This window comes from Notolabrus celidotus, chromosome 5 (genome assembly GCF_009762535.1).
Source record: "Notolabrus celidotus isolate fNotCel1 chromosome 5, fNotCel1.pri, whole genome shotgun sequence".
Taxonomy (NCBI): domain Eukaryota; kingdom Metazoa; phylum Chordata; class Actinopteri; order Labriformes; family Labridae; genus Notolabrus; species Notolabrus celidotus.
The window spans coordinates 38,932,259-38,950,669 of NC_048276.1; the positions used below are offsets into that span (position 1 = coordinate 38,932,259).

General features: G+C 43.1%; 1 protein-coding gene across 1 annotated transcript; it reads right to left on the minus strand.

Moving 5' to 3' along the window:
• Window positions 1-1,718: 1,718 nt before the first annotated feature.
• Window positions 1,719-17,414, minus strand: znf346 (zinc finger protein 346). Its single transcript, XM_034683053.1, has 7 exons — window positions 17,291-17,414; window positions 14,228-14,331; window positions 11,069-11,161; window positions 7,721-7,850; window positions 7,376-7,621; window positions 7,170-7,269; window positions 1,719-5,625 (listed from the first exon to the last, which is right to left on the minus strand). The coding sequence occupies exons 1-7, from the start codon at window positions 17,346-17,348 to the stop codon at window positions 5,313-5,315; spliced, it is 1,044 nt and encodes a 347-aa protein (XP_034538944.1). The 5' UTR covers window positions 17,349-17,414; the 3' UTR covers window positions 1,719-5,312.
• Between the last annotated feature and the right edge of the window lie 997 nt (window positions 17,415-18,411).

Consider the following 18,411-nt stretch of genomic DNA (forward strand, 5'->3'; position numbering starts at 1 on the left):
ACCGCAGTGTTTTTATTCCTCCCTCCGTCCACAATAACATCACACACATCTGTGATTCTCTTGATTTCTCTTTCTTTCATTAGTTTTTATTTGTTCTATCTTTTTTGTATGTGTGTGTACTTTTCAAAAGAAGAAGCTGTGATTCTCTTGATTTAGCAGCTTGTAACAGTAGTCTTCTCTCAGCCCACAGTGAATGCGTCTCTCCTCCCGGTGTTCTGGTTTTAAAAGTGACCCTGTAAACTGGAGACCTTCAGCTGAACGTGTCAGTGTTTGTGGAGTTTACACAGCTGTTGAAACACAGAGGGAGTTCCTGGGAATGCAAACTAGTTTAGTTTTTATTAAGATTTCAAAATATCCTCATCAGATATTTAATGATCGTCTAAAGACGTTTATGAGGGATGCATCCGGCTGAGAGTCTCCAGTTAACAGGGTCGCTGTTTAAACACCAGCCGATCTCTGCCACGGCTTTTAAAATAATTTTAAGTCTAGCATATCGCTCGACCACATATTCTTTTCCTTCCGCTTCACATGTATGTGCTACTTTGTGTTGGTCTATCACATAAAATCCCAATAAAATTAATTTAAGTCTGTTCTTGTAACGTGACAAAATGAGGACATCTTTTAGGGGTATGAATACTTTGGGAAGGCACTGTATCTGTAAAGTGGGCTTGGCCAGTGTCTGTAACTGGTCGTTTTTGCAGAAATTTTTGGGGCAGAATATTTGTGATTACTCCTTGTTTATTTTTATAGATGTTTCACTTTATTTTATAGATGTGTATATATGTCCATTGGTATATATACATTTTTTTCCTTAGAATTCATTCAATTATAATTGTGTCTTTGAAAATGTTAAAAAAATCTAATGAACATATTGTTAAAAAAGAAAATGAAAAGTGGACGTGGCCATTTTCCCACCAAGCTCCTGAAGGCAGAATTAAACATTCTCAGTTTTTCACTAATAAGGTTCCAGGTACACAAACTTTAAACAGCTGTCACAGATTTTCCTACAGGAGTTGAGATTAAATCTTTTAAGTAAGGGATAATGTATGGTTAGCAGGTTGTTATGGGAAATAGAATCCCGACAGGGTGAGACAAGACCCCAATCCAAAACGGAGGGGTCTTGTCCACCCTGAAGGGGTGTTTAAGTTTCTTTGTAAAGACCACTAAGCTAAAGTTTCTCTCACCTGCTCCGCTCCTTCATCATATTGATGGACAGGATCCAATATGGAAACATCTGTAGCCTGATGATTTAGCATGCTAACCGAAGCTAACGTTTTAGCCTCATTGTTCACCAATATGATGCTAACGGAAGCTAACGGAAGCGAACGGTTTCCCTTCATCTTATGGTCTATGGTGTCAACAAGCAGAAGCTAAATGTGTCTGAACTCTCTTCTGTGGATTGATGTGACATGGCGTGTGATCAGTTTGTCTCTGGTGTTGCTCATGTTAGTGAAAGTTAATAACCGTTGTCAATTGGTTTGGACCAATCAGAATCAAGCATCTTACACAACCGGGAGAGCAGTAAGACAGCCGGGTAATAATCTGTGTTATTAGAGACCTTTATGAACACATTGGTGATGAAGATATTTTTTGGTAAGGAATTATTCTCAGATTTTCACAATATTCCCTAACTATTAACCCCTTAGTGAAAGACTGGTATAAATTTATAGTAAGATATCATTTCTCTCCCCCAACCCCAAAACAAACACCCACACCAGTTCTCTTAAAACATGTCTTTACTTAATGCACGTCTGCAGCATCTTTCCTCAGTTATACACAAATCATACTGAAATGAAATCTGAAGCACAGAACAGCTAACACACGAACAATGATGTGAAACAGAAAGGCCATTTGTCTTTTACTCGCCATGTTCTATACAATATGCATGAGCCCTCTTTGTATAAATAACATCCAAAAAACCTGCTTTTAACTGGAAGGTTAAAGACATTCAGTACTAAAATATCCAACCACGTGTCCTGTATGAGGACACATGGACTAAAAAAGTCTTCTAACGTTGACATCACTTTCTAATCTGACATCACTTTAAAGATCTCTGCGGTAAATATCCTCTGTTATAGACAGTAAGTACAGAGTTCTGAAAGCAGCTACGTCTCTGTTAGAGTTTTAAAGCCCCGTGTAACGCCTGGAGAGGGGAAATATTCAAAAGTCCTTCAATAAACCACAGAACTCAGAAGTACAAAAAAAAGCTTATTGATCCTTTAACTCTCGTCTTTGATGACTGCTGCGTCTGAAATGACAGGACTCTACTGTTCATCCCTTTAGGATCTTTCATTACTCGTTCCACACGACTGAAAAATGAAAAGTTATCTTTATATAAAATGACATCAACTTCTACAAAATGCTTATTTTCAACACATCCTTGAACTCTGAGGCTTTAGAGGATCTAATTTAGACTCTAAACTCACACCGATCCTTTCAACAGCCTCCTACTTTCATCAACAAATCAACCTCCAGTCTCAAAACATTATTTTTAGCTTGAATACTTTTCTCCTTTTTTATCAACCCTTCAGACGACATGGAAAAAAATAGATCTCTTAGTTGACAGGAATAAATCCCACGCTCATCCTGTAACAGTAAAACCTGCAAGTAACAACAATCAGATGATCAGAAACAAGATGAGAGGTCTGCTGCAGGGTTCAGCAGCTTTAGATGTTTACACAGGATGAGCAAACATTAATGAAACCAACACAAAAACCTTCTGTAGCGTAAATAAATAAAAACCTTCAACAGGTTCATCTTCTCCAAACTGCTTCCTGTGTGTGTGAGCAGCCTCAGCTCTCTCCTTCTGTCTGTCTGTCTGTACAGTGAGGACATCATCCCCGGCTACAGGGACTGATCTGAAAGTGCAAAGACGTCTGCTCCTTCATCACCAGAATTAGAAATGATGGTACTCACAGACAGGAAGGAAAGAACGTGTGTGAACAATGAAAACATTCACTGGAGATGAAACTCTGTTCATGAAACATGAAGTAGAAGAAGTAGATCTGAAGCATCTTTACTGAGACTTCCACAGCTGACAAGTCCCTCTGTGAGGAAACCCCCACAGCAGGTACCCAGGTTATATCTACTCTGACCTGACTTTACTACACTCTGTGTGAAACATGTCCCGAGTCAGTCTGAGACATTGTGTTTGGGCTGATGCAGACTTTCCTTTACTGTGTCGGCTTTTCAAAACAGGCAGTACTCAATATCTGAGAGTACCACCGTGTCTATGGTTTAAAGTATGCTGGTTCAGTACCTCAGTGTTGTTCAGTGAAGAAGTTACATGAAACCAGAACTTTGACTTTGTGTTCAAAGGATCCAAACATTGTTTACCTTGCATTATTATTCCTCCCGTCATAAATAGACCCACCACTAGAGGGCACCTTTGGACTGTGATTGAAAGAGGGAACACTACAGCCTCTAAAGGCGTTTTCCAACCGGAGGGACTGTACCTCTGAACTATGTGCGTTTCGACCAGTGAACCCAGGGTCTAAATTTAGTTCAGGGGTAGATAATCTCCCCCCTAAAAACCCCCTGCTATGGGGGGGTAGTACTTTTCAAAGGTCCCGGGACTTTCGGGGGCAGGGCCTGCAATGCTGAACGTGTCTGATTGGTAGATTAACCTCAGTGTTTTTATTCCTCCCTCCGCCCACAATAACATCACACACATCTGTGATTCTCTTGATTTCTCTTTCTTTCATTAGTTTTGATTTGTTCTATCTTTTTTGTATGTGTGTGTACTTTTCAAAAGAAGAAGCTGTGATTCTCTTGATTTAGCAGCTTGTAACAGTAGTCTTCTCTCAGCCAACCGTGAATGTGTCTCTCCCGGTGTTACGGTTTTAAAAGTGACCCTGTAAACTGGAGACCTTCAGCTGAACTTGTCAGTGTTTGTGGAGTTTACACAGCTGTTGAAACACAGAGGGAGTTCCTGGGAATGCAAACTAGTTTAGTTTTTATTAAGATTTCAAAATATCCTCATCAGATATTTAATGATCGTCTAAAGACGTTTATGAGGGATGCATCCGGCTGAAAGTCTCCAGTTAACAGGGTCGCTGTTTAAACCAAAACACCGGCCGATCTCTGTCACGGCTTTTTGAGTTCAAAAGGATTTTAAAGGCGTGTCGAAACGTCTTTGCTACTCGCGCTTATCTCCTCTCACGTGTTGATTCAGTGAATCCATCTGTGATGAATGGCATTCGTCTTTGTTTTACTGCCCTCTACTGGTCTGGTGGTGTAGTGCATTTACTTTTTTTTCTCCATACGTCACTGGCCTGATTTGCACAATTTACCCGGGACTTCAGCCCGCGGTCGAAACGCAGACAACAATGGGGGCACAGGAACCTTTTAGTTCAGGGTAAAGTAGTTCTGGGGGCTAAAAGACCCCGGAACTCTTGGTTGAAATGCAGCTTAACTGTTGCAATATCGTTAAATAGCAGTAAGTGATTAACCTACAGAGCACATCTTATCAGCTGTTATTTTAGAGTAAATTTAGTAAATATTGATAACAGGCTTTAATTCAACTCTGGGAAGGCTGCTGTCTTCAGTCGTCAAAGATCTTCTGTGAGAAAAGAGCCCTCACTCCGAAACACCAAGAGAAACTGTAATGTATTTTCTGTTGTTGTTGAAGCTGAGTGTTGACTTCAGTGATCTACAGTTGTTTTAGTGTCAGAATGTTTACAGCTCACATCTGAGTGGATAACAGACTCAGACCAGAGTATGTGCGGGCAGGTTGTGTAAATTTACAGACTTTCACAAACAAAGAAACTTAACTTGGACATCTCTTTGTGGACACTAAGGCTGAGTTGAACTCTTTCATACTGTATTAACGTCTTCATAGAACAGTGTTTGAAGCATCAGATGTCCTGATTTGTAGTTTCTTCACAGGGATCAGTTAGTCATATTGTTCGGTTAGTTTAGATGACTCAGTTCAGATCTGAATCATTGTCTGCTTTGTTAAATGATGGAGGATATTTTGGTATGATAGTGTTTCCATACCCAGCCTTAATGTACGATGGTTTACAGATACATGATCAGTCCAGACAAGCTCTTAAAAGAAGTGTGGTGAAATCTCAAAGATGCTTTATCATGATCTCTTCCTATCCATGAACGCTTTGAGAAAAGGGTCAAAGTAAACAGGATCAGATGGAAACCCAGAATAAATAAAAAGTAACTTGTTATGGTGTTCAGGGTTCAAAACCAAGAGGAGCTTCCTGCAGGAGGTCCATGGAGGTCGATGTTAATGAGTTAGGGGCTGGCTGTTGTTGTTGTGTGTCATTCTAAGTCCTGACTGAACCTCCCTCAGCCTAGACTCAGGTGTACAGACACTCCTCTGAGTACTCTGAGTCCTCAGGAGCATACGGCTCAGCTCCAGCTGCATACTCTTCAGCCTCCCCCGCTGCGTACTCCTCAGCCTCCCCCGCTGCGTACTCCTCAGCCTCCCCCGCTGCGTACTCTTCAGCCTCCCCCGCTGCGTACTCTTCAGCCTCCCCCGCCTCATACTGCTCCTCCTCTGCAGGCGCTCTGCTGCTGCTGAACTGGGTTTCTGCAGTGATGTCACCCTCAAACGACGGTTCTGCTGCCTCCTGGTTCCCCCCTGCAGCGTTCAGACCTAACTTCTTCACTCTGTGAAAGGAAACACATTTAAAGATTGTTTTAGACAAAGACACATGAGATCCATTCACTTGAGTATAGTCGCACTGGCTCTCTACCTGTCCCGGGTCAGGTCGTGTTAGCTTCTCTACACTGACTCCCCATAAAATCTAGACTAGAATTTAAAATCCTTCTTCTGACCTACAAAGCTCTTAATGATCAGACACCTTCATATTTTAAAGAGCTCATAGTGCCCTATTACCATCTAGAACACTACGCTCCCAACATGTAGGTCTGCTGGTCCTACCTAAAGTCTCTAAAAGTAGTATGGGAGGTAGAACCTTCAGTTATCAGGCCCCTCTCCTTTGGAATCATCTACCAGTCAGGGTCCGGGAGGCAGACACCCTCTCTACTTTTAAGAGTAGGCTTCAAACTTTCCTTTTTCATAAAGCTTATAGTTAGAGCTGGATCAGGCTTGGACAAGCTCTTAGTTATGCTGCTATAGGCTTAGACTTTGTCACTGGGATCCTGTCTTTCCCTCTCTCCTCTCTCTGCCTGTTTCTTACTTTGACTCTTCCTGTCCCATTAAAGTTACTAACCATAGACCTTTCTGGAGTCCCTGAGCTCCCTTGTCTCATAGGTTCCTCTGGATCTCTGCCGTTTTTTTTAAATCAAACCCTACAACCGTGTAACATCAGAGCCCCTGTGTGGGGTTTTAGATTGAGACATGTGATGTGGAAACGAGCAGAGGAGCTTCATTCACTCTTAACATGTGCACACAACACGTCACAACTCGGTCAATACTGGCTCAGCAGCAGGACTACTCAATGATCCTTAAATCTACATCAGTGATTCTCTGTAAAACAATATATACAATATTTATATTCAAATTATAGGTAATTATAATCATTAATTGATTACATATAACAATAATAATAATAATAATAATAATAATAATAATACAATTGAATGAAAATTAAAAGGACAAAACAAAACAAATAAATGATCAGTGTCTGTATGTATCAGGATTGTGGATTCTCTCACTCTTGCCCATTCTCTCGCTCTCTACCCTCTCACTCTCTCTTGCTCGCTCTCTACCTCTCACTCTCTCTTGCTCGCTTTCTACACTCTCACTTGCTCGCTCTCTACACTCTCACTCTCTCCCTCTCTCTCTATCTCTCTATCTCTCTATCTCTTTCTCTCTCTCTCTCCTCAGTGGTGCTTAGGGCACAGGGTCAGGGTTTCTTCTTGTGGACTCTTTGGGGACGTACACTGGTCGACTGTCTAAGTTTCTGTCCTCTGAGTCTGAGATAGATGTCTGAGCAGTCAGCTGGCTTCAGAATGCTAAGCTTGCAGGTTCGGAGCATCATTTGGGGGCTGGGCTTAGCAGAGTGATAGTAGTTAGCATCATTTGGGGGAGTGGGCTTAGCAGAGTGATACCAGGTAGCATCATTTGGTGTGGGGGGGGGGGGCTTAGCAGAGTGACAGCAGTTAGCAGAGGAAGAGGAGGGTTTCTCCATTCAAGCATTTATGTTTATCAGGTCAGCACCTCTGTAAGAAGGAAGCAGTGTACTCACTGGTTCTTATGTTTGGCTCCACTGATGTGAGACTGGTACTGCTCCACAGAGTTCAGTTCAATGCCACAGATGGTGCACGGGTAGCCCTTTAGCGTGGATGCTGTGGATGAAGAGGAAGAAGAGATTATTTTCAAAGAGAACATCATGGATGATTACTCAGTTATCTTCACACACAGCTTCGTGGTCCGTAGCGGTGTAGTTCTGACCTGGCGCGGTGGACGGGCCGTATGTCTCCATCAGTTTCAGCTTGGTCATCTGCTTTCGATGCTTCTTGCCCACGTAGTGCTGCTGGGCCATGAGCGGGTTGTTGAAGGAGGCCTGGCAGATGGAGCAGAATTTGTCTGGGTTGTGGTTGTTGTTGTTGTTGTTGCCTCCTGTCACCTGCACGCTGCTCAGATCCTCTGCCACCTTCTTCTTTGGCTGAGCTGGTGTCTGCGTTTGGGAGGTTACGGCTGAAGAAAGGAGGACAGTGGTTGACAGGTTTTCTGTTCGGACAGATGCTCTGAAAGAAAGTGAGAGTTATGAATGAACAGCTCTGGGATCATACATACCTGGGTTCATTCGCAGGTTCTTGGCGTGAACTTTGCCCTGGTAGTGAGACTCGGCCACCACAGGAGAGGAGAAGATCATGTCACATATAAGACACTTCTTAAAGCGCTCTGTTTCTCCATTGTTACAGTCCTGTTTACAAAGACACACAGGATTATTTATAGCAGCAACAGGCATCATTTGTCCCTTCAATAAATCATCACTTCAACTGCATTTAGTTTCTATTCAACAAAAAGCCTTAACTTGATGTTCTCTTTGCACTCTAGATATTTCACGTCAGTTACTATAGGTGCATTTGGACCAAGAGTTCCTGGGTCTTTTAGCCCCCAGAACTACTCTACCCTGAACTAAAAGGTTCCTTTACCCCCATTGTTGTCTGTGTTTCGACCGTGGACTGAAGTCCCGGGTAGATTGTGTAAATCAGGCCAGTGATGTATGGAGAAAAAAAAGGTAAATGCACTACACCACCAGACCAGTAGAGGGCAGTAACACAAAGAGGAATGCCATTCATCACAGATGACACCATAGAAGCAGGCAGGTATCGTTTTGAGCTACACAACAGTTAGCCTGTTAGCATGAAGAGACTCAGCTGGCGCTGTTTTAGATGGTGCTATATTTCATCACAGATGGATTCACTGAATCAACACGTGAGAGGAGATAAGCGCGAGTAGCAAAGACGTTTCAACACGGCTTTAAAATCCTTTTGAACTCAAAAAGCCGTGGCAGAGATCGACCGGTGTTTTGGTTTAAACAGCGACCCTGTTAACTGGAGACTTTCAGCCAGATGCATCCCTCATAAACGTCTTTAGACCATCATTAAATATCTGATGAGGATATTTTGAAATCTTAATAAAAACTAAACTAGTTTGCATTCCCAGGAACTCCCTCTGTGTTTCAACAGCTGTGTAAACTCCACAAACACTGACACGTTCAGCTGAAGGTCTCCAGTTTACAGGGTCACTTTTAAAACCAGAACATCGGGAGAGACGCATTCACGGTGGGCTGAGAGAAGACTACTGTTACAAGCTGCTAAATCAAGAGAATCACAGCTTCTTCTTTTGAAAAGTACACACACATACAAAAAAGATAGAACAAATAAAAACTAATGAAAGAAAGAGAAATCAAGTGAATCACAGATGTGTGTGATGTTATTGTGGACGGAGGGAGGAATATAAACACTGAGGTTAATCTACCAATCAGACATGTTCAGCATTGCAGGCCCTGCCCCCCAAAAGTCCCGGGACCTTTGAAAATTACTACCCCCCTATCAGGGGCTTTTTAGGGGGGAGATTATCTACACCTGAACTAAATTCAGACCCTGGGTCCATTGGTTGAAACGCACATAGTTCAGGGGTAAAGTTCCTGCGGTTGAGAAAAGCCTTATCTGCTGAAACACTGACAGAGGTCACACTGGGTCTGGATGTTCTGGGAAGCTGAGAACAGGAAACCAAACACATGAGAAAGAGGACACAGCATGCTCAACTTGCACTTTCGACCACAGTGCTCTCGCTGACATCATTAGCTCAGCTGTGCACTTCTCTGCTCCTGCAAACGACTGGCTTCATTTGAGGCTTTTTAAACTTCATCAAATGTGAGCTGCAGTAAACAGATACACCAGTTTACCTCCACAGTCATGAATAATTCAGATTCAACTGACATACACCACAAAGCCTCTTCGGCTTTTCTAAATATCTGTATAAATTTACTTCCATGAGCAAGACGAGGCGATGACGATCTCAATGAACATCATCAGACATACGAACGTGGACATGATTTTTCTCATAGGACAGGACTCAGATTTAGTGGTGGTTTGTTGGACGTTGGAAACCTGTGATATTTCGCCTCACTGTGCATCTGTCAGAACACAAGCTGTGCCTTCCTGTCCTTGTAGGGGGGGTGCAGCGTTACAGTGATGCAGGCCTGCTGGTCGTACCTAAAGTCTCTAAAAGTAGTATGGGAGGTAGAGCCGTCAGTTATCAGGCCCCTCTCCTTTGGAATCATCTACCAGTCAGGGTCCGGGAGGCAGACACCCTCTCTACTTTTAAGAGTAGGCTTCAAACTTTCCTTTTTGATAAAGCTTGTAGTTAGAGCTGGATCAGGCTTGGACCAGCTCTTAGTTATGCTGCTATAGGCTTAAGCCTGATTTCTACTTCTGCGTCGAATTGACGGTGTAGCCCACTTGCTAAATGCTGCAAAGTGCTCTGTTCATGGTGGATTGAGATGAGATCAGACTGAGTCCTGTCTATAAGATGGGACTGGATCTGATCCTGTCTTGATGTTGGGTCTTTGTTAATAATAGAACATAGAGTACGGTATAGACCTGCTCTGTTTGGAAAGAGTCTGAGGAGAACATTTGTTGGGATTTGGAACTTTACAAATAAAGATTGATTAGATTAGAGGCGGCTGTGGCTCAGTGGGTAGAGTCGGTGGGCGGCTGTGGCTCAGTGGGTAGAGTCGGTGGGCGGCTGTGGCTCAGTGGGTAGAGTCGGTCGTCTATCAATCAGAAGGTTGGCGGTTCAATCCCAGCTCCGGCAGTCACATGCCGAAATGTCCTTGAGCAAGACACTGAACCCCGTATTGCTCCCTCTGTTGTTCAGAGGTGTGCGAATGTGAACGAATGAGATTAGCTAACCCTGATGGTCCTTCACTACATAGCAGCCTCTACCATCAGTGAGTGAATGGGTTTGAATGGGTGAATGTGACGAGTAGTGTAAAAGCGCTTTGAGTGGTCAGAAAGACTAGGAAAGCGTTATACAAGTCCAAGTCCATTTACCATTAGATTAGATTAGATTTATTGATCCCCTGTGGGTGAAATTCATATGCTTCAAGGGTCTGTTCACAGAAAATAACAAAGAATAAGACAGTACAGTCACAAAAACACAACAAATAACACAGTCACACCATTTGAGGCCTAATTAACAGCTATGGGTCAGATCCATGGCTACAAGTGTTCATTAAAAAAGTCTGACTGCTCTAATTGAGTCTCGGCTTAATGATCCAACTAAGGAAAGGAAAAAGTTATGACTTTTTATTTACTGAAACTTGATGAAAGCATAAAAAGCAAAAAAGACTCAAATGTGACTAACACTGAGAAGTGTTTTTGGCTTATGAGTTAGACTAGATTTAAAGAAGCTTCAGAATCAAACTCTGCTAAACAATCAAGAACTTCTAAAGATCTGATTCAAAAGGAACAGCATTTCCTGTCAGCAGCACTGTTCAGATGTGTGTGTAAACAGGCCTCCAGCTAAATAATGAGCTGATAAGAGAACTACTTAGTTTGACTATTTAAATGAGTTTCGTTTGAAATGAGTCTTTCTGGTTTAAGCTGCCTCTTTAAACTTTGTACTCACGCTGTCGGATGAAGTCTTGACCTTTTTGACGGCAGTCTCCTTCTCGTTTTGGAGCGTGAAATAACGCCGCACTTTGTTTGCATGTTTCTTGCTCTGTGAAGACAAAGTGAACGACAAACATTAACATCACAAACAGCTGCATCGTACTTCTGTTCAACAATAAAGAAGAAGAGTCTTTTGTTTGACTTCCTGTTATACAGAAACAAAGCAGTTTGTCGGCTGGTGGAGCTGCACAGGTTCAGAAGAATCCCTTTAATAATGTTGCTGGTTCGGCTCCGTGGTGAAACCCTGACCTCATGTGTAGAAGCTGTCGTCCTCAGAGCGAGCTGCACAGGCTCAGATCCACTCTCAGTTCTTTGCAGCATGCCATTCCCCATCGCCCCTCACAAGTTCACTACTCTGTCCTCTGTCCAAACACATGAGCATGAAAAGCCCAAAATAATCTGAAGAACAAAAACCCCTTTAAAATGATGGATCACTCTGACCAGTCCAAATTGCACCAGATCTGTGAGTCCTCCGGATCAGATACACAAGACTTCTATTTTTGCCGGATGCCGGAGCACGCCGCATCAATCTCAACAGAGCAGATGGAGCGGGACAGGAAGTCAGGTTTCACCAAAACAAAATGAAAACATCCGGTTAATTTTCAGAATAAAACACTCTGTGTTATCACCAGATCGTATTTCACTTAACTACAACAACAAACCAAAGTCATGATGAGCGGAGCCAGGCCTGGAGTCAACAGGTCAGAGGTTTTCAGAGGACCAGAAAGACAACATGGATGAGGAGAGGAGGAGGAGAATCCTTGATTCAGTGATTACAGAGAGAAAACCTCGGTCACATGACTCCAGCTGTCCGGAGGTCCTGCTCCGTAGCAGATCAGAGTCGGACCGGACACAGATGTGGTGGAAGTCCGGGGTAAAACAAGAGTGTCTTACATCAACCTCTATGTGATATGAAATTCTTTATATCAAATATATCTACGTTAAAACTTCCAAAACGCACAGATGAGCAGGTTTTCTTCGTTTCATAACTTTCTACATTTAAAGTTCTCGTTTTCTGACTTCTGTTCAGGTAATATGAATTATTCTGGGGCATGATGTTGAGCTCTTCCGGCTTGTGATGGCACTTTTTCTGTTTACATTTTACACACTAAAAGAATCAAGCATAAGAACAATGCCTGAGCATGGTTCAGCTCCAAAACTCAGGCATCACAGAGGCACTCCTGACTTGACTAAATTATATAAATCTGAATCCCTGACCTCTGAAGTTTCTGAACAAAAGATAAACTGATTATTATTCTTGCTTTCACTTTAGAGAGTGCATTAGAGCCAAACCCTCCTCGTAGTGAGGTTCCTACACAAACACGGGACTTCCAGCAGATCCATGTCCGGTCCGTCTCTGATCCGCTGTTCAAGTAATGAAACAAAGAAAAGCTGCTCATCTGTATGTTTCGGAAGTTTTAACGTAGATATATTTGATATCTTTTTGGTTTGTGTTTTGGTTTCTCCTCTCCCTTCTTATTTCGATTTTATTTTACTTAATTTTATTTTTGTTTTGTTTAATCTTGATCATTTTAGGGAGCCTTTTTAACATCTGGCGTGGGACTACGAATGTAAACTAGCCTTTTGGCTAATTCTGGCATATTTTCAGAAGTGTTAATTAATATGCATGGTCCTCTTCAATGAAAAATAAACAAATACATCTGTAAAGAATTTCATATCACATAGAGGTTGATGTTAGACACTTTTGTGTTACGCCGGACTTCCACCAGATCTGTGTCCATTCTGCCTCCGATCTGCTGCTGTCCGGCTCTGTGCTCTCTTGTCCATCAACACCCGCTGGTTAAGTTTTCAGAACGCAGCACAGAGCAGGACCTCCGGACAGCTGGAGTCATGTGACCAAGGTTTTCCTGCAGTAATCACTGAATCAAGGATTCTCCTCTTCCTCTCCTCATCCATGTTGTCTTTCTGGTCCTGTGAAAACCTCTGACCTGTTGACTCCAGGCCTGGCTCCACTCATCATGACTTTGGTTTGTTGTTGTGGTTAAGTGAAATACGATCTGGTGATAACACATATTTATTCTGAAAATTAACCGGATGTTTTCATTTTGTTTTGGTGACACCTGACTTCCTGTCCCGCTCCATCTGCTCTGTTGAGATTGATGCGTCGTGCTCTGGCATCCGGCAGAAATAGAAGTCTTGTGTATCTGATCCGGAGGACTCCAACCTGCCGGATCAGAGACGCAGCCGGAACACAACGGAGCGGATCCAGTGGAAGTTAACACATAAACTAGAATACAAGCCTATCAGATCCAGTGTTGTGACGGATTGGAGACAGACCTGACACGGATCTGTTGGAATTGTGCCATTATTCAGACTTTTCCTCTCTTGCTCTCTGTGATTTAATGAAACCAGGATCACCAGCATGTTGTTTCTGTGTCATGAGTTGATGATCAGTCTAGTTTTTTGCTTGTGTTTCATGCCTTGGTTTTTCCTGTTTATTCGGTATCAGTTATCCTATGTGTCCCTTGTGTGTTCTGTGGTCCATGTCTCTTTTTGTAGTTTGTGGTGTTTTTTAGTGTTGTCTTGTGTACTCTGTTTTGTTGCTCTGTCCAGGTTAGTTACTTTCTGCCCTTGTGTTTCCCTCCTTGTTGATTACCCTCATCAGTTTCGCCTGTGTCCTGTGCTCCTCACCTGTGTTAATTCCTCTGTGTATTTAGTTCCTCTGTTTCCCCTGTCTCTGGTCAGATCATTGTATGGCAAACCCTCCTGCATGTACCTCTTGTTTTCCTGTGCCAGTGTCTCCAGTGTTTGCCTTGTTCACAGTAAGTTTTTGTTATTAAATTCTTTATTTGTTTGTATCTGCATTTTTGGGTCCTCTACTTTCCTATAATCGTGACAGACATGACATTCTGTCACATATTTTCAGATTCTGTTGTTGTACAACTTAATACTAACCACTGACTTCTATGAAACATATCCTCTCAGCAGCCATGTTGATATGGACCTGCTCTCACTGTGGAAATAAAACCTGTTAATGTGACATAAACGGCTTTGAGAAACTCTCAGCGTGCTGCCCGGTGTCACTGAGCAGCACTCAGAGAAATGTGTAACGTCCCCTGACACTGAAACAGGAGCAGACTGTGGGCTCACTGACCTGATAATGAGTCAACTTCTGAGACTCTGAAATGAGGACAGCACTGCAGACTTTACACTGAGAGTCAGAAAACAGGTCACCGTGCTCCTTTATCATCTTATTCACTGCAGAGAGGGAGAGACACAAACAGGAGATTTACATCAGGGTACATCTTCAGGGATCATGTTATCATAATACAACATTAAAGCAGTTCAGGTGACTGTCCCGCTCAGGTTGCTTTTTTTTTTTTACAGGAGTTTAAGGGAGCTCAGAATGTCAAAGGACAGCTGACATGTAACAGTGTGTGATGTCAAGTTATTTTAAAACAGTAAAAATAGCTCCTTCTGTTCTTCCTGTTAGTGAGGCCTGTCTGCTGAGCGGAGGACGCCTTCTTGTGATCACTTCAAACCCAAACAGGAAAGTGTTTGGGTGAAATGTGGTACACAGGCACCAAAGTCTCAAGAATGGGTCCTGGGTCTGTACTGAAGTAAACACACACAGCTGGCTGACCGCTGATATCTTAGACTGATGTGACTCAGAGGAGTCTGACACCAGTGGACTGAGTCTGTTGGATGTAAAGTTTAAGAGTCTGGAATGTCTTTATTAAGGTGCATTTCTACCAAGAGTCCTGGGGTCTTTTAACCCCCAGAACTACTCTAACCTGAACTAAACGGTTCCTGTGCCCCCATTGTTGTCTGCGTTTCGACCGTGGGCTGAAGTCCTGGGTAGATTGTGTAAATCAGGCCAGTGACGTATGGAGGAAAAAAAAAAAGTAACTGCACTACACCACCAGACCAGTAGAGGGCAGTAAAACAAAGAGGAATGCCATTCATCACAGATGACACCATAGAAGCAGACGGACAGGCAGGTATCATTATGAGCAACACAACAGTTAGCCTGTTAGCATGAAGAGACTCAGCTGGTCTGTTTTAGATGGTGCTATATTTCATCACAGATGGATTCACTGAATCAACACGTGAGAGGAGATAAGCGCGAGTAGCAAAGACGTTTCAACACGGCTTTAAAATCCTTTTGAACTCAAAAAGCCGTGACAGAGATCGACCGGTGTTTTGGTTTAAACAGTGACCCTGTTAACTGGAGACTTTCAGCCGGATGCATCCCTCATAAACGTCTTTAGACCATCATTAAATATCTGATGAGGATATTTTGAAATCTTAATAAAAACTAAACTAGTTTGCATTCCCAGGAACTCCCTCTGTGTTTCAACAGCTGTGTAAACTCCACAAACACTGACACGTTCAGCTGAAGGTCTCCTGTTTACAGGGTCACTTTTAAAACCAGAACACCGGGAGAGACGCATTCACGGTGGGCTGAGAGAAGACTACTGTTACAAGCTGCTAAATCAAGAGAATCACAGCTTCTTCTTTTGAAAAGTACACACACATACAAAAAAGATAGAACAAATCAAAACTAATGAAAGAAAGAGAAATCAAGAGAATCACAGATGTGTGTGATGTTATTGTGTACGGAGGGAGGAATAAAAACACTGCGGTTAATCTACCAATCAGACACGTTCAGCATTGCAGGCCCTACCCCCGAAAGTCCCGGGACCTTTGAAAAGTACTACCCCCCTAGCAGGGGCTTTTTAGGGGGGAGATTATCTACCCCTGAACTAAATTCAGACCCTGGGTCCACTGGTCGAAATGCATGTAGTTCAGGGGTAAAGTTCCTCTGGTTGAAAAACGCCTCTAGTGGTCCAATGATCTCAGTAGATGAGGATAATTTGAGGGCTGATGGTCGATATCACATTGGAGTTGTTGGGTTTCATGTTTTTTAAATGAATTAACAAATAGTGTTACACAATAGATTTCATGACTAATATTTACATCAGAATAAATATTAAACTATCATTCTTTATATCAAAACATAACATGTAACATCCGTCAGCAGCTGTTCCTGAAAGTCTGTGATTTAGGATGAGAAAAAAACGTCTCATCGTGAAGATGGCTTGGTCAGGACGCTGATACATTGCTGCATTGACATTTGGTACCAACACCAACGTCAGTTTCTCCTGTGTCTTAATAAATGAGCCATGAGGTCTGATGTCTGTAAATCGTTGCCTCCTCTTGAATATCACTGCAGCATGTCTAACAGTGTGTCACAGCCGGCATTTTCTTTCTCTTTGACCATGAAAACAAATCAGTTCGTCCAACAGGTGACTTTACTGCACGATAAAAAAAGACCTGACTTCCATCAATAATCAAATAATCACTGCAGCATCAGTTTCCTATGACAAATTGTCGGAAAAGACTTCTGGGTTAAGCTTCTACAGACGTGGATGTGTTATAATTTTGTTTGTTTGAACATTTCATGGTCCATGCATGAGAGAGAGGTCAGCTGGAGCAGCTTGTATCAGTGAGCTGAAGTGTTTCAGAGCAGGTGACAGAAACACCTGAAGCTCATGTTCAGGTGTCAGGACGGTGTTTACTCTTCATGCCTCTGCAGATACAGACACACTAACTAAAGCTTACTCTGTTTATCATGTTTCAGCATCACACCTGTGAAACTGCAGTTTTAAAGAGGCTGAATGGATTAAAACAGACTAACAGGATACCTGCACACAGAGGTCCACTCACATACACACACACTGAGATGTGTAACAAACATTAAACATGCACATCAGACACTGAAGTCAGGTTCAGGTGATGTGTTCTGGTGTCAGTGCAGAAAGTTGAATGTAACATGTGTCTCTGTCAGTAACCCTGATCTACGAGCAGAGGACTGAACCACATACAGCTGCAGATCACATAAAGCCTGCAGGTCTTCAGGGACCGGGCTGAACAGAGTCCCCCTCAGACCCTAATGCCCCCCCCGCAGAGATCGATACTCAATCACCGTGAATCCACATCGGATGCAGACCTGCTCTCCTCGACCTTGGAGCAGACACTGCTAGCTTAGCTTAGCATGTTGTAGCAGCTCTCCCTGCACCGCCGGCTAACGTTAGCATGCTATGAGCTACAGCAGCCCGAGCATGTAGACCTGATCAGACCCAGCAGGACTCAGGACTCTGAAACACTGCTGTGTTCACACGTAAACTCTGAGTTAGTGATGAAGAGGACTTACCCTCTGCCAGCCCCGAGGGGAGGTACGGGAAATCCTCCGTTTGCATCGCAACAGCCATACTTTAACAACCTGCGGCGTCCTGCACGCATGCGCAAATGGTCTGCACAGAGGGGGGTTGGGGGGCAATATAAAGAGCTCCAGTGGTGGACTAACAGAGTACATGTACTTGATTAATGTACCTTATACATTGTTTTGAGTATCTGTACTTAACTGGAGTGTTGTTTTTTTGAGGAAACGTACTACTTTGACTACAGTCATGGCCAAAAGTTTTGAGAATGACACAACTATTAATTTTCACAAAGTCTGCTGTTTCAGTTTTTATAATGGTAATTTGCATATACTCCAGAATGTTATGAGGAGTGATCAGCTCAACTGCAATTAATTGCAAAGTCCCTCTTTGCCTTGAAAATGAACTTTATCACCAAAAACACATTTCCACTGCATTTCAGCCCTGCCACAAAAGGACCAGCTAACATCATTTCAATGACACACAGGTGTCACACACATTAACACCGGTGTGGGTGTTGATGAGGACAAGGCTGGCGATCAATCTGTCATGATTAAGTGACTGGACACTTTAAAAGGAAGATGGTGCATGACACCATTGTTCCTCATCTGTTAGCCATGGTTACCTGCAAGCAAACACGTGCAGCCATCATTGCATTGCACAAAAAGGGCCTAACAGGGAAGTTTATAGCAGCGAGTAAGATTGCACCTCAGTCAACCGTCTATTGAATTATCAAGAACTTCAAGGAGAGAGGTTCAATTGTTGCCAAACAGGCTCCAGGGCGCCCAAGAAAGTCCAGCAAGCACCAGGACCGTCTCCTGAAGGTGTTACAGCTGCGGGATCGGGCCGCCACCAGTGCAGAGCTTGCTCAGGAATGGCAGCAGACAGGTGTGAGTGCATCTGCACACACAGTGAGGCGAAGACTTTTGGAGGAAGGCCTGGTGTCAAGGAGGGCAGCAAAGAAGCCACTTCTCTCCAGTACAAACATCAGGGACAGACTGATATTCTACAGAAGGTACAGGGACTGGACTGCTGAGGACTGGGGTAAAGTCATTTTCTCTGGTGAATCCCCTTTCCCATTGTTTGGGGCATCTGGAGGAAGGCTTGTTCGGAG